General features: G+C 39.2%; 4 protein-coding genes across 4 annotated transcripts in view; 2 read left to right on the forward strand and 2 right to left on the reverse strand.

Annotated features, from left to right (window-relative positions):
- Positions 1-4,898, forward strand: part of LOC108782558 (uncharacterized) — a 14,766-nt gene extending 9,868 nt beyond the window's left edge. The window contains exon 6 of the mRNA XM_018550852.1: positions 4,711-4,898. Coding sequence (XP_018406354.1) covers positions 4,711-4,898 — 188 coding nt within the window. The remainder of the gene's footprint in view (positions 1-4,710) is intronic.
- A 143-nt stretch (positions 4,899-5,041) lies between these two features.
- Positions 5,042-5,878, reverse strand: LOC108782559 (uncharacterized). The gene has a single exon (XM_018550853.1). The coding sequence runs from the start codon at positions 5,876-5,878 to the stop codon at positions 5,042-5,044; it is 837 nt and encodes a 278-aa protein (XP_018406355.1).
- Positions 5,879-5,911: 33 nt separating this feature from the next.
- LOC108782560 (uncharacterized) lies at positions 5,912-8,005 on the reverse strand. Its single transcript, XM_018550854.1, has one exon. It carries the CDS (start codon positions 8,003-8,005, stop codon positions 5,912-5,914), a length of 2,094 nt encoding a protein of 697 aa, XP_018406356.1.
- Positions 8,006-10,603: 2,598 nt separating this feature from the next.
- LOC108782561 (calcium-binding mitochondrial carrier protein Aralar2-like) lies at positions 10,604-11,048 on the forward strand (the record flags this gene model as incomplete). The annotated part of the gene is made up of 3 exons (XM_018550855.1): positions 10,604-10,613; positions 10,684-10,802; positions 10,878-11,048. Coding segments are annotated over exons 1-3 (300 nt in total), but the record flags the coding sequence as incomplete, so codon positions are not given.
- Between the last annotated feature and the right edge of the window lie 2,174 nt (positions 11,049-13,222).

Here is a 13,222-nt window from a genome sequence, read left to right on the forward strand (position 1 = left end):
ATAATGCTCGAAGGACCAGTGTTGACAAATAAACAACACGTAAAATTGATTGATCTTGCTATATTTGGTTAGCTTACAACAAAAATGCACTGTGTGCTGTGATCTGGTGAAAACTTAAACGATTATGAATAAGCGTAAAGGAAAAATCATGCTGCTGCATGTTTGAACGAAAACGAACTAGAAAGAAGAAAACGGAAGTGGCGCACGAGTAGATACGGAAACGAACGAACACAAACGAACGCAGAAACGAGCGCTGATGAGCGAACGCTGAGGAGAAGGGGAACGCAGGTAGCGCTCCTTTCAGAAGGAGGGAGCGTAGCAGAGCGAGCGAAAATACAAAAATGAAAACGTGCATAGCGCGTACACAATGTATCTGTAACTTGGCATGAGAACAAAATCAAAAGAAGTGAAAATATTGTGTCTAAAGCGGTTAAGTATTTTTTTTCTTTGAAAATTTATATTATAATTTTTATGTTATAATCGCTTTCTTGTTTACTTACGAATTGACTCTCATTGTCCTTCACCTCGTATTAATTATTATTTTCATATAAAGAGTCCTTCAACTTTAATTTTATTTAGTTTTAATGTACTGTGACAAATTAAATTAATTTAATTAAATTAATAAACTATAATTGCAACGATAAATTTTTCAATTTAGATATCATATTTGTAATCAGCGACCTTGAAAATCACAGAATAAGTATTTATAGCCAAATCCAACGATGTATCTAAATTTTTGCCGTATTAAATTCGTTATTTTGAATTTTGTGATTTTGACCATAAATTTTATAATTTTTACCATCATTGATCTCAAAAACCCTCGGATAAGACTTTATAGTTCAATCGTTTCATATATCGAATTTTGGCCAAGATTTCGGGTCGTCTGTCCCACTGTGCGGTGGACGCTGCGGACGGCGCGCTTGCCAGGCTATCCCCGCTCCCAGCGGCCCACACGCTATACGATTCGTGGGATGGGCGTATACCGGGTGGTCCACTTAAATCCTACACATCTTGAATATTTCGTTTATTTTTGACAATACGAAAAAATGTTTCAAATAAAAATAGAACGGTGTCGATGGGAACACGTTTTAGTCACATTGTTTTTTTTCTAAGGCGCTAAAAAGATATGAAGGTCACCTCCACTTTTTTAAATGGAATTATGTAATTTTTTTTAGATAACGTGATTCCTCTAATTATTTTGCATATAAAAGTATAGATACCAAAAACCAGGGAATGGAAGTAACTCGTTACTTGTAACGAAGTTACAGTTACAAGTTACTTTTTTGGTAACTTTACTGGTAACTGCGTTACTTTCTTTTTTTGGTAACTGTAACGGTAACGAGTTACATTTTTTGGGTAACATTTTTTTTTTTAAATAAAACTATATATTTGTCAGTATTACATATAAAAAAAAATGCAAAAGTACATTTTTTAATTGATTTTAAAAAAGTAACGGAAAAGTAACGAAAAGTTATTTTTCAAGTAACGGTAACTGTAACGAGTTACTTTTAAAAAGCGATAACTGTAACTGTAACTAGTTACATTTTTTACTCGGTAACGAGTAACTGTAACTAGTTATTTTTAAAAAGTAACTTTCCATTCCCTGCCAAAAACCAATAGTTTTCGAGATATTTTACACTTTATTTTGATACATATTGACACAAAATGTTAAATAACTCGTAAACTGTTGACTTTTTGTTTATCGTACCTTAATACTTTTGTGAACAGAATATTGAGATAAATCAAATGGTGTAAAGAAAACACATAGTTGCTTTAAAAAAAAATATGTATACAAAATGGATAATTTTTTAAATACGCAACTGTGTTTACGTGTGTGTGAAATCGCTGCTTCGATCTCGACTGAGATCTCGAATGACGGAATGGATTGGTGGACTGGACGGTTGAGAACAGTGAGCACTCCCTTGTTGTATGCAAGTTTTATTCACCAAAATAAACGCAGTATTATTCGCGTGGCACGGCGAGAGAGACGATTAACTGCGGTTAATTCGCCGATACTCATCCACAACGGTAGTCGATGAGACGTCCAAAGTAACGAGTCGCGGTAGCGAACCCGTAGAAAGAAAGCTGCTGCTTTCAGCGAGTAATTTGAGAGCACAACTTGACACGGCAAGTACTGATTTGTGTCTGAGGGTAGAATCGCGCTGCACGATTAGTGCGACGAATCGGCAGGACGACAGTGACATCGGTATCCAAATATGCGGCTAAATTGTAGTAATGATATTCGCAAGACGGCGCGGTGAGTGCGACGAAAGATTCACGAACGGAATCGATGGATGGCCCAATCGATCCTTCTATTCGGCTTTGTGGCGCGAAACTTATCCTATTCCTGAACATATCGCCCGCCTCGGCTAGACTAGCCGAAACAAGATTATTTGATGCCGCCCGCCGTGCCAATCGAGTTTACAACCATATGATACATGACGCTTTACACTTTACTTAGATTTAGATAGATATGATACACACATAGAAATATTTACATAGAGAGGTATATGAGAACATTAACTTATAATACAGTAAGTTCGAGCTAAAGGAGTTCGATCAATGAATGCCATGAAAGGAAATCGTTCATGTGGACGTTTCGTTTAAATCAATGTAAGAAACATAGCTTCACTATGGAACGTTTATACGTCGATTTTGACGTTTTCACAGTGACGACGCGCGTTAGTCCGTCGTCTCCCGTGTGGCATTCAATGATACGACCGAGTTCCCACACGGAGAGAAGGATTTCTTAAAATTTACCCTGAAAATATAGTAATTATGGTACAATACAACAAATTCAAAGATTTTTACCATGCACTTCAGTAAAATTAATCATACTTATTTTATATTTTATTGTAGTTTTATTAATGAATGTGAGAGATTTACATAAAAATTCTTCGAAATATAATGTTGTCCCATGATTACCATATTTTCAGGGTAAATTTTAAGATATAATTCTTTCCGTGCACTTGCACGGTGGTGCAAGGGGATCGCGCAAAAAAACTAGGCGTCCGACTTGGGCGAGTTTTTCAGCGACGCGCCATTTTGAGCGCTGTAATCCGGTTAAATAATCATTTGACCATGCTTTCCAAATAACTTCGCCTTTTTGCTTCACGAGTTGCCATCGAGTCAGGTGCGTTTCTTTTGTTTCAAATAGCGTAGGAGATGGCGGCGTTGTGAGAGCGCTACCAATTAAGAAATAACCCGGTGTCAGACATGAATAATCATCAAGATTATCTGACATCGGAGCTATCGGACGTGAGTTGAGGCACGCTTCGATTTGATAGAGCAGCGTCGTAAGCTGTTCGAATGTCAGCGTGTATGAACCGATAACGCGTTTGAGATGATATTTGACGCTGCGAATGCCGGCTTCCCATAGGCCTCCGAAGTGAGGCGCGGAAGGGGAAATGAAGTGCCAACGGACACCGTCGCACGACAGTTTGCTTCGCAAGTTTGAATCTTGTTTTGCTGCATGAATTGCAGCTTTCAATTCGTGATCAGCTCCGCGAAAATTCTTTGCGTTATTGGAATATAAATCGGTCGGCATCCCGCGCCGAGAGCAGAAGCGCGCGTATGCTGCGAGAAACGCGGCGGTAGTATAATCGCTGACTAAATCGAGATGTATTGCGCGCGTCGTCATACAGACGAATACGGCAATGTAGGCCTTCTGAGATTTGTATCCACGGCCTGAATTTAATCTGACAGGAACGGGCCCGGCATAGTCAAGTCCGCAATGTAAGAATGCGCGATCGACTTGTCGAATGCGCATTGCCGGGAGATCGCCCATGAGTTCACTGGGGATAACCGCCTTTTCGCGCGTGCAAGTAATGCAACGATACAAGACGGCTCGCACAGTTTGACGAGCGCGAAGAATCCAAAATTCTTCGCGTAAAACACATAATGTTAGTTGCGTGCCCGCGTGGAGCGAACGCAGATGAGCGTGTTGAATTATCAACGTAACGAGTGGATGTGCTGCTAGAATGAGAGGACATTTAGCGTTATATGAAAGGTCGGATTTTCGTAATCGACCGCCTACGCGAATTAAATTATCGTCATCCAAGAATGGATTAAGTGAGATTAGTTTGCTAGTTTTCGCTACGGGTTTCGAATTTTTTAATCGACGCACATCATCGAGAAAAAGATTTTGTTGAATGACGCGTAACCAAAATAGTCGCGCGTGTTTGTATTCGTCCACCGAAATTATATCGGATGGAATAGAATCGGATTCGTCGTTTGACGACCGCTTTTTGTATATACGATTTCGAAGCTTATTAATAAAGCGGATTAGATAGGCCGTTATGCGAAGAAGCTTCGGCCATGAAGAATAGCGGGAAGCTAAGTCCCATTGAGATTCGATATCGAGAGTTCGTACGACGATGGTCGAACGTTTTTCGAGCGAGGTGTCGTAACCTTGCCGAGATTCATTCGGCCACAGACTTGAAGAAAACTTGAGCCACTCGGGACCTTGTCACCACAGTGAGCTCTCCGCGAACGAGGAAGCGGTGACTCCACAGGATGTTAGATCCGCGGGATTCTAATGAGTCGGAACATGATGCCACGTGGCATCAGGTATTAGAGTTTGCACATCGTTCACGCGATGCGCGACAAACGTTTTCTATCGAGATGGAGATTGGCGTAGCCAGGCGAGAGTGACGGTTGAATCCGTCCAGCAATGACATGGAATTGTCGAAAGTTCTAATGTCGTTCTAGCAAACGACATTGTTCGTGCTAAAAGCGCAGCAGCGCATAGTTCGAGTCTTGGAATTGTCAAGGGGTTAAGAGGCGCGACTTTTGATTTTGCTATTAATAGCGAAACGGTAACTGATTCCATGAGCGAGATCACTTTGAGATATACGACAGCGGCATATGCGACGGACGATGCGTCAGCAAAGCCGTGAAGCTCACAGTGACTTGTGTCGGAACCGAAGGCAGTCCATCGTGACAAAGAGATATTACGCAGTTTAATTAGCTGCGTGTGAGAATTGTGCCATTTCTGCATGAGCGGGGGTGGAATTGGATCATCCCACGAACACTTAGTAGCTCACAATTGTTGCATGATAATTTTGGCAGTAATTATGACCGGAACAAGCCACCCGAGTGGGTCAAATAATTTTGCTATAGTAGACAGAATTTTCCGTTTCGAATCGGGGACCGTTGCTGTAACTTCGACTGAGAATTGAAATGTATCGGTAGCAGGGAACCACGTGACGCCTAAGACTTTGAAACTTTCGTCGCTTTGTAGAATTTTGCCTTGACTGAGACTCTTTTCATTGACCGGTAGGTCGTTGAGTAACGTAAGGCAGTTGCTTGCCCACTTACGGAGGAGGAATCCACCTTTTTGTAACAATGAAATTAATTGATTGCGGATTTGCCTTGCAAGCGACTTGTCATCCGCGCCGAAGATGCAATCATCGACATAGATTTGATTGCGTAAAACTGATTGAGCAAGAGGAAATTGAGCGCCTTCGTCTTGCGTCAATTGCTGAATCGTATGAAGAGCGAGGTATGGAGCACACGCCATACCGTAAGTAACAGTAAGCAAGCGGTAGTCTTGCATCGCTTCGGATGATGAAGAGCGCCATAAGATGCGCTGATAATCTTGATCTCGCGGATCGACTTGAATCTGCCTATACATTTTTGCGATATCGGCAGTGAAAACATAACGATGTTGTCGCCATCGAAGAATTACCGAACGAAGGTCGGTTTGTAACTTAGGACCGATCATGAGATGATCGTTAAGTGAAGAGCCGTTCGATGTCGACTGAGATGCATTGAACACGACGCGCAACCGCGTGGTGCTGCTATGCTCGCGAATCACCGCATGATGCGGGATGTAAACTGATTGTGAAGCAGAGACTGGTTCGTCTACTTTCTTCATATGACCGAGATTTTCGTATTCCAGTAGGAATTCTCAATATTCGGATGCGATATCCTTTTTATTTTGAAGATGGCCTTTAAGCCGTGAAAGAAGTGATGAGGCGATGTGACGAGATTCGCCTATTGCAATCGGAGGATTGGCTTTGAACGGTAGCCGTACGACGTACCGTCCATTAGAGTCATGAGAATGAGTTGCTCGGAAATGTTCCTCACAACGTTGTTCCTCAGGAGTGAGGTATGATAATTGCGGAAGTTCTTCGACTTCCCAGAACTGACGAATTTCGTCATCGAGATTGTCGTGCAACGTGGTATGATTAACTGTCACGTTAGACATGTTTGAAGACGAACTTGTCGAAATCGGACCAGACATGATCCAGCCGAAAATGGAATTTTGTGCTGTTGGTTGATTAGAGGAACCTGAGCACAGGCCCGGTAACAGAACAGCACCGTATAGATCAGCGCCGATGATCATTTCGATCGGATCGGCACTTGAGGGCTGTGAATCAGCCCATGGCAGGCCGCTTAAATGAGCGAGAGAGATTTGATATGCTATTTTAGGCGGCGTGTATTTAGTCAGAGAGCGCATAATAATTGCGGTCGTTGAGTATGACGGACCCTTGCCGGTCTTAGATGATACCGAAATCAGAGCAGCATGTCGTACGACGAATTGCGTTTCACCGATTCCGGTAACCGAGACAGCAACGCGTGTTCGCGATAACCGTAGCCGTTGAGCGAGATTTTCACTAATTAAACTAGTGACAGATCCTTGATCTAACAATGCGCGTATGACATCTGTGCGACCAGACGAAGAACACACCTGAATCCGCGCGGTAGCTAATAGAACACGAGATTTGTCAAATGTTGTTTTCGTAATTAAATGTGAAACGACGTTGTTTTCATTTGACGTATTCGTTTCGTTGGATTCAAGGGAATTCTCGGTCGCGCTTGATGTCGTCGCTTCGTGAAGCATCGTATGATGCCTTTGTTGGCATTGACGACAGTTATGTTTACTCGGACATGTGTTCGCGAAATGTCGAGCGCTTAAACAGTTGAGACATCGTTTAAATTTGACAATAAGATCGCGACGCTCGTTAACCTGTTTCTTCTTGAAATCAGGACATACTGACAAGAGATGATCTTGTTTACAAAGCGGACAATGAGCTCCGGTAGCGGTCGTCGTGTGACTTTGCACGGACGACTTGCTCGGTTTTGTTTTGACCGTACTGGTCGTTGGAATATTCTCGAACGCTCGAATTCGCGATGCGAGAAAGTTATGAAGATCCGTATACGACGGATATTCCGTTTTATCGCCTAAATGTAATTCCCATGCTTTACGCGTGGCTTTATTTAATTTTTGCACGACTAGATAGACGAGCAAATCGTCCCACCACTCAACTGGACGACCGAGATTTTTTAACGCTTGAATTGACATATTAGCTTTATCTCGATGCGACATAAGATCCTGCGCGGAATCGGTATTAACGGCCGGTAGCGTATGAAGCGTATGAATATGTTCCGATACTAATCGACGCTTATCATCGTAACGCGCGAGCAGTACATTCCACGCGATTTTAAAATTAGCTTCGGTCAAAGAGAGATTACGCAACACGTCGCGTGCTTCGTCCTTTAAACATGAATAAAGGTATTGCAAGCGCGTAACATTCGACAACTCTGCATGATCGATAATCATGGAGCGGAATTGATCGTGAAACGTTTCCCATTCCCGTAAATCGCTGGAGAATTTCGGCAAATTATTGCGCGGTAATGTAAGAGTTTTTTCGGATTTCTGTGATTGACTCACGGATAACCCTGGACTTGATGGCGCTTGATCTGCTTCGAGAGAGGCGAGGGCGTCGGAGATGTAGTCCGATGCTGCGAGGTAGGCGTCCTTCAATTCGATGTAGACATCCTCCTTGAAGTATTTCTCGGTATCCTTTTGTTCCTTGGTGGCGACTTTGAGCAGTTGTGCGTGCAGGAGCTCGCATCGAGCGTAAGTCTCCTTGAGAGTTTGAAGGCGATTCCGATCTATGCCGTACGTGTGATTTGCACGGCCGATCTTCTTAAAGTTTTCCAATGCGCGTGTGACAGAGCGCATAGCTAATCGCTGCTGCGATAGTAAATCTTCCATTATGAGTTTGAGAGGTTTCCGTAACTTGGTATGCTCGAAACGGAAATCTTGCGATGTGCCACGTCACTTACGTTCACGAAAGTGAACGAAGAGTCACAATGTCCTTTGTTGTTTATTCGCCACGAATCCGGCTCGAAGGACCAAAATTCTTTATGTTTGAAATCGCTGCTTCGATCTCGACTGAGATCTCGAATGACGGAATGGATTGGTGGAGTGGATGGTTGAGAACACTGAGCACTCCCTTTTAACTTGTTGTATGCAAGTTTTATTCACCAAAATAAACGCAGTGTTATTCGCGTGGCACGGCGAGAGAGACGATTAACTGCGGTTAATTCGCCGATACTCATCCACGATAGTAGCCGTGATGAGACGTCCAAAGTAACGAGTCGCGGTAGTGAACCTGTAGAAAGAAAGCTGCTGCTTTCAACGAGTAATTTGAGAGCACGCACAACTTGACACGGCAAGTACTGATTTGTGTCTGAGGGTAGAATCGCGCTGCGCGATTAGCGCGACGAATCGGCAGGACGACAGCGACATCGGTATCCAAATATGCGGCTAAATTGTAGTAATGATATTCGCAAGATGGCGCGGTGAGTGCGATGAAAGATTCACGGACGGAATCGAAGGATGACGCAATCGATCCTTCTATTCGGCTTTGTGGCGCGAAACTTATCCTATTCCGGAACAACGAGTTATTTAACATTATGTGTCAATATATATGAAAATAAAGTGTAAAGTATCTTGAAAACTATTAGCTTTTTGGTATCTCTACCTTAATACTTTTATATGCAAAATAATTAGAGGAATCACATTATCTAAAAAAATTACCATTTTAAAAAAGTGGAGGTGACCTTCATATCTTTTTAGCGCCTCCACCTAGAAAAGAAACAAGGTGACCAGTACATGTTTCCCTCCGAACCAAACAATTTCTTCCTTAGACATTTTCGCGTATCATTAACGGTAACAGAGATTGCCTTGTAACAGAGTTACTGGGACACCCTGTATATGTGTGACAACACGATCATAATAGTCGAAGCAGAGGTTTTCTCTGCTCGATATTTGCTCGCGTTGCATACTCCAACTCACTCGAAGGCCCGTATTCAACACGCGCTTACAATGATGTTAGCGCTCTAACATGCTATAGTATACTTTACGCATAGTATAGAATTTCAGTGATAAAAACGCGTTTTATCAATAAAAACACGTACTGAATACGAAATGAGTAGAGGAGCTATCATATGTGATTGTATATGATAGATGTAAACAGCACGCGGCCAGCGGCGGCGCGCGGCAGGCAGAGGGCGTAAGTGGATGGTCACAAATCTGTTGTACCGACCTCGATCAAGTTCGGCCGTCGCTTTAGGATCCCCTTAGGGTCTCTTTCACCAACGCCGATTAACTTAATCGACGATTAGTCCATTGGAATTGACCAATCGCGTCTGTTGTCAAAACTAAATGATAAATGCGATTGGTCAATTCTAATGGACTAATCGTCGATTAAGTTAATCGGCGTTGGTGAAAGAGGCCCTTAAAACGTTTTAACATGTAAAAAAAATCATGCAATAATCCCTAATGGATCATTTCAAAGGCCGAAGTCGCCTATTCCACTGTTATCTGAAATAGATAAAAGTGGAATAGACGGCTTCAGTCTTTAAAATAACCCATTGGAGATTATTGCATGATTTTTTTCACAATGTTAAAGTATTTTAAAGATTGATAATTTTTCAGAAAAATGTAACTTTTTAAAAAAAATTTAGCTGTTCTTTAATTTTGTTGCCGATTGGCAGCTGTTATTGAAACTTGAAAACATCTCTGCACATTACACAGAAGTATTTATAAATTGTGATATCAAATGTAAGAATACGTATTATTAATATCAAAATCATTATTTAAATAAATAAGAGAATCCAAATATCTGTAAACTCCTGTTTTATTTTCACTATAAAACAAAAGGAACAACTTTTTAATGTTATAAAATATTTCGAAGTGAACTAGGAGCGCGCGTCGGCCCTGAGCGCCGCATAGATAAGAGAGTTTATTAACTTCAACCTGCTCTTCTGCAAAAACTACAAGTCAGACGCAATTTTGCAAAAGAAAAATATTGTTTCTTTTAACGTAAAGTATGAGTCTGGTACTTCGCGGGTGCGAATTTGAAAATACCTTGTATATTCCTACAAACGTTAACTATGATGAAAAGCAAGAACACGTTACGCATGCATAGAGAGCCTGTAATCAGAGAATCGTCAACTCATCACGTGATACGTTAATCCGTTATTAATAAAGTAACTTGTATAACAGTGTTATACACACCAGTAACACGTTACATCTATTTCTTATTGAAAAGCATGCACAATTTTTTAAGACTTCGAGACGAATATTTATTTGACAGAATTTTAATAATAATAATTTATTTAACCCTTGTGTACACAACCAACTTTTTACCATTAAAGTTAACGTTGTTAATCCCTTCCTTACAAAAAAATTCTTAAAAATTTTTAACTGCACCATTTGCTAAAAATTAAGTTAAATAACGACGATCCGGACGTCCCAAGCGAAATTTTAATTTTCAATCCACTTACATGCAAACCGTGTACTTACATGTACCGTGGTGAGTACCCGGGTACTCGGTTGCGCACACAAAGGGTTAAGAAATAAAGAATTAATTATCTATTTCTTAGCGGTTGGTGCTACAGCTGTATATCCTATCGACTTGGTGAAGACCAGAATGCAGAATCAGAGAACTGGATCATTTATAGGCGAGCTGATGTACAGAAATAGCTTTGATTGTTGTAAAAAGGTTGGAATCAAAAAGTCTCGCTGTGTAACACTTTCTGCATTGTTAATCATAAAGTTGGTATTTTGTGTTTGACAGGTGATCCGGCATGAAGGTTTTTTTGGTCTTTATCGAGGTTTAATGCCTCAATTAATGGGTGTAGCTCCAGAAAAGGCTATTAAACTCACAGTTAATGATTTTATCAGAGATAAGTTTATGGACAAAAATGGAAATTTACCACTGTACGGAGAAATTGTATCTGGCGCCTGTGTGAGTACTTGATATTTTTACTACCCTTTAAAACTTTTAATTAAACGTGAAAAACATAAATTTTATAGAACAAGAAACAAAATAGATTAAATATAAAATTATTAGAAACATGCAATTATTGTTTTTTCTTTTCGATAAAATGAGAATACATAGTGATTTGGATGATTGTATTAGGTTGTTTGGAAAGTTCGTTTCAATTTTGTTGCCCAAATGTACATATATGTAAGGTACCTGAGCCGAATAAGGCCCATCTAATTTATTTTCTTTTCTTTTTATTTTATTTATAGGGATATTAAAATAAACTTTGTAAAAATAAAATCTTTATTCTAATAACTAATAAAAAATGTATACATTTTTTATAATAAAGATTTTTAAATATAAGCAAAAAATTTGTTTAAAAAAAATTTGATTTTGGGTTTTATTACATGCATATGTATTTAATAAAGCCCGAATAACAAATTAATTAAAAATAAACATTATTTAAAAAAAAAAACATTTTTTTAAATAACAAATAATCTTTGGTAATCGTCTTTGACATCTATAGGTAACTTTAACTCAATAAATTTTAATTTGAAGATATTAACAGTATTGAAAATCTGTATCTTGTGATGTAAGTCCCATACATAACTCGTGATACCATTTACCCAGTGAGAAAGCTAATATCAAATCGATATCGATACCATCAAAACACATCGACGCGGTGCATGCATATAAGCATCAGTTTATCCTTGTTTCGATCAAATATCATACAAGGAAAAGAGATGGGCCTTATTTGATGAGTATGTCGTTCCTAAACAATATATTTATTCTAAAAAATTGATATATATATTTATTATTTTTACTGATTAGAGAGTTGAATAATATTATAGTATATTATAATATAATAAATTACAAAATAACGTATATTTAATAAACTTTTTCAAATATTATCAATTTATTGCAGCGGATTTTTATAAAAACGACACAAAACATCCATCTCGTCACTAAGTTCACATTATACTAAAAAACCGAGTTGTTGCCGGTTCTATTTTTCTAGACATCTTCTTATCGGCCCTATGACATATCTTTTAAGTATATAATTTAGACATAAAGTGCATTTATAAGCGGTAATTTTAAAAGTGGGCCTTATTTTGTACTGGGCTTTATTCGGCTCAGGTACCTTATACATCTTCGTATTATAAAAAAAGAACGAAATTTAAATATAAGAAAATGACTTTAAAGCTTGAAATTTTTACTTTTAAAATGTTTTTCTAATCAACTAAAATAATGATATTAAAATTATGGTATTAAAACAAGCCAACAAATTAAATGATGACAATTTTTATTAAAATATTCTATAATTAAAATGAGAAACGTTTCAACATTATACATAAGTTCTCTTCAGTCTCCTTTATCAAGAGACACGGTAGTGTCTCGCGCCAAGTGAACGCGAAGCGCGAGATCGCACGTGTATCTTTACGCGAGTCGATGAGTTCCGTGTACCCGAGATTATCGGATCTCACAATAAATGGCTGAATTTATCAACTTTTATATATCCGTAATTTAGTTTTAGTGTTTAAATTATATTATAAATATGTTTTTATTGTCTACGTACCCTACGAAGGAAGATATCTCGATGTGAAGTTGAAATGTCAAAAATTTTAACATCGGAAATGTTGTCCGTTTCACGTTTTAAACACAGACGGCGTTTTGTCGAAAAAATGTTGTCCGTTTCACGTTTTAAACGACGCTTGCTAGCATATTTTATTTTATATCGATTAGCTGTCAACGTAATGACATTAGATAGATAAAAATCAACAATAGCAAAGGAGGATTTTTGTATCCTGTTATAAAGCAGTCAATATCTTGAAAGTTCACGGAAAAAGTGTTCGAGGCTATGCTTTGAACTGTACTGTCGCCTCTCAAGCAATGCCGAAGAGGATAACGAACGCGAAAATCGCATGTCTAGACTTCTCGTTGCAAAAAAGCTGATCTGAAAAGAATTGCTAAAGCTACAGGTGTGCAATTTCTAATTTCGCTAATCAACATAGAAGGAGAGGAGAGTTTTGATGCTAGTTTTATATAAATTCTCACGGAATTATAATTAGTACCTAAGATACAGTTCGATCGTTAAAGGCATTTTATTGGTTGTGTTTCTCACGGTCTTATAAGATTTAATATTTAAATATTGTTTC

Source organism: Cyphomyrmex costatus, unplaced genomic scaffold (assembly GCF_001594065.2).
Source record: "Cyphomyrmex costatus isolate MS0001 unplaced genomic scaffold, Ccosl1.0 scaffold1308, whole genome shotgun sequence".
Taxonomy (NCBI): domain Eukaryota; kingdom Metazoa; phylum Arthropoda; class Insecta; order Hymenoptera; family Formicidae; genus Cyphomyrmex; species Cyphomyrmex costatus.

Coding starts and splice junctions, on each gene's coding strand:
- LOC108782559 (XM_018550853.1), bottom strand. CDS start 5,878: ATGAAGAAAGTAGACGAACCAGTCTCTGCTTCACAATCAGTTTACATC.
- LOC108782560 (XM_018550854.1), bottom strand. CDS start 8,005: ATGGAAGATTTACTATCGCAGCAGCGATTAGCTATGCGCTCTGTCACA.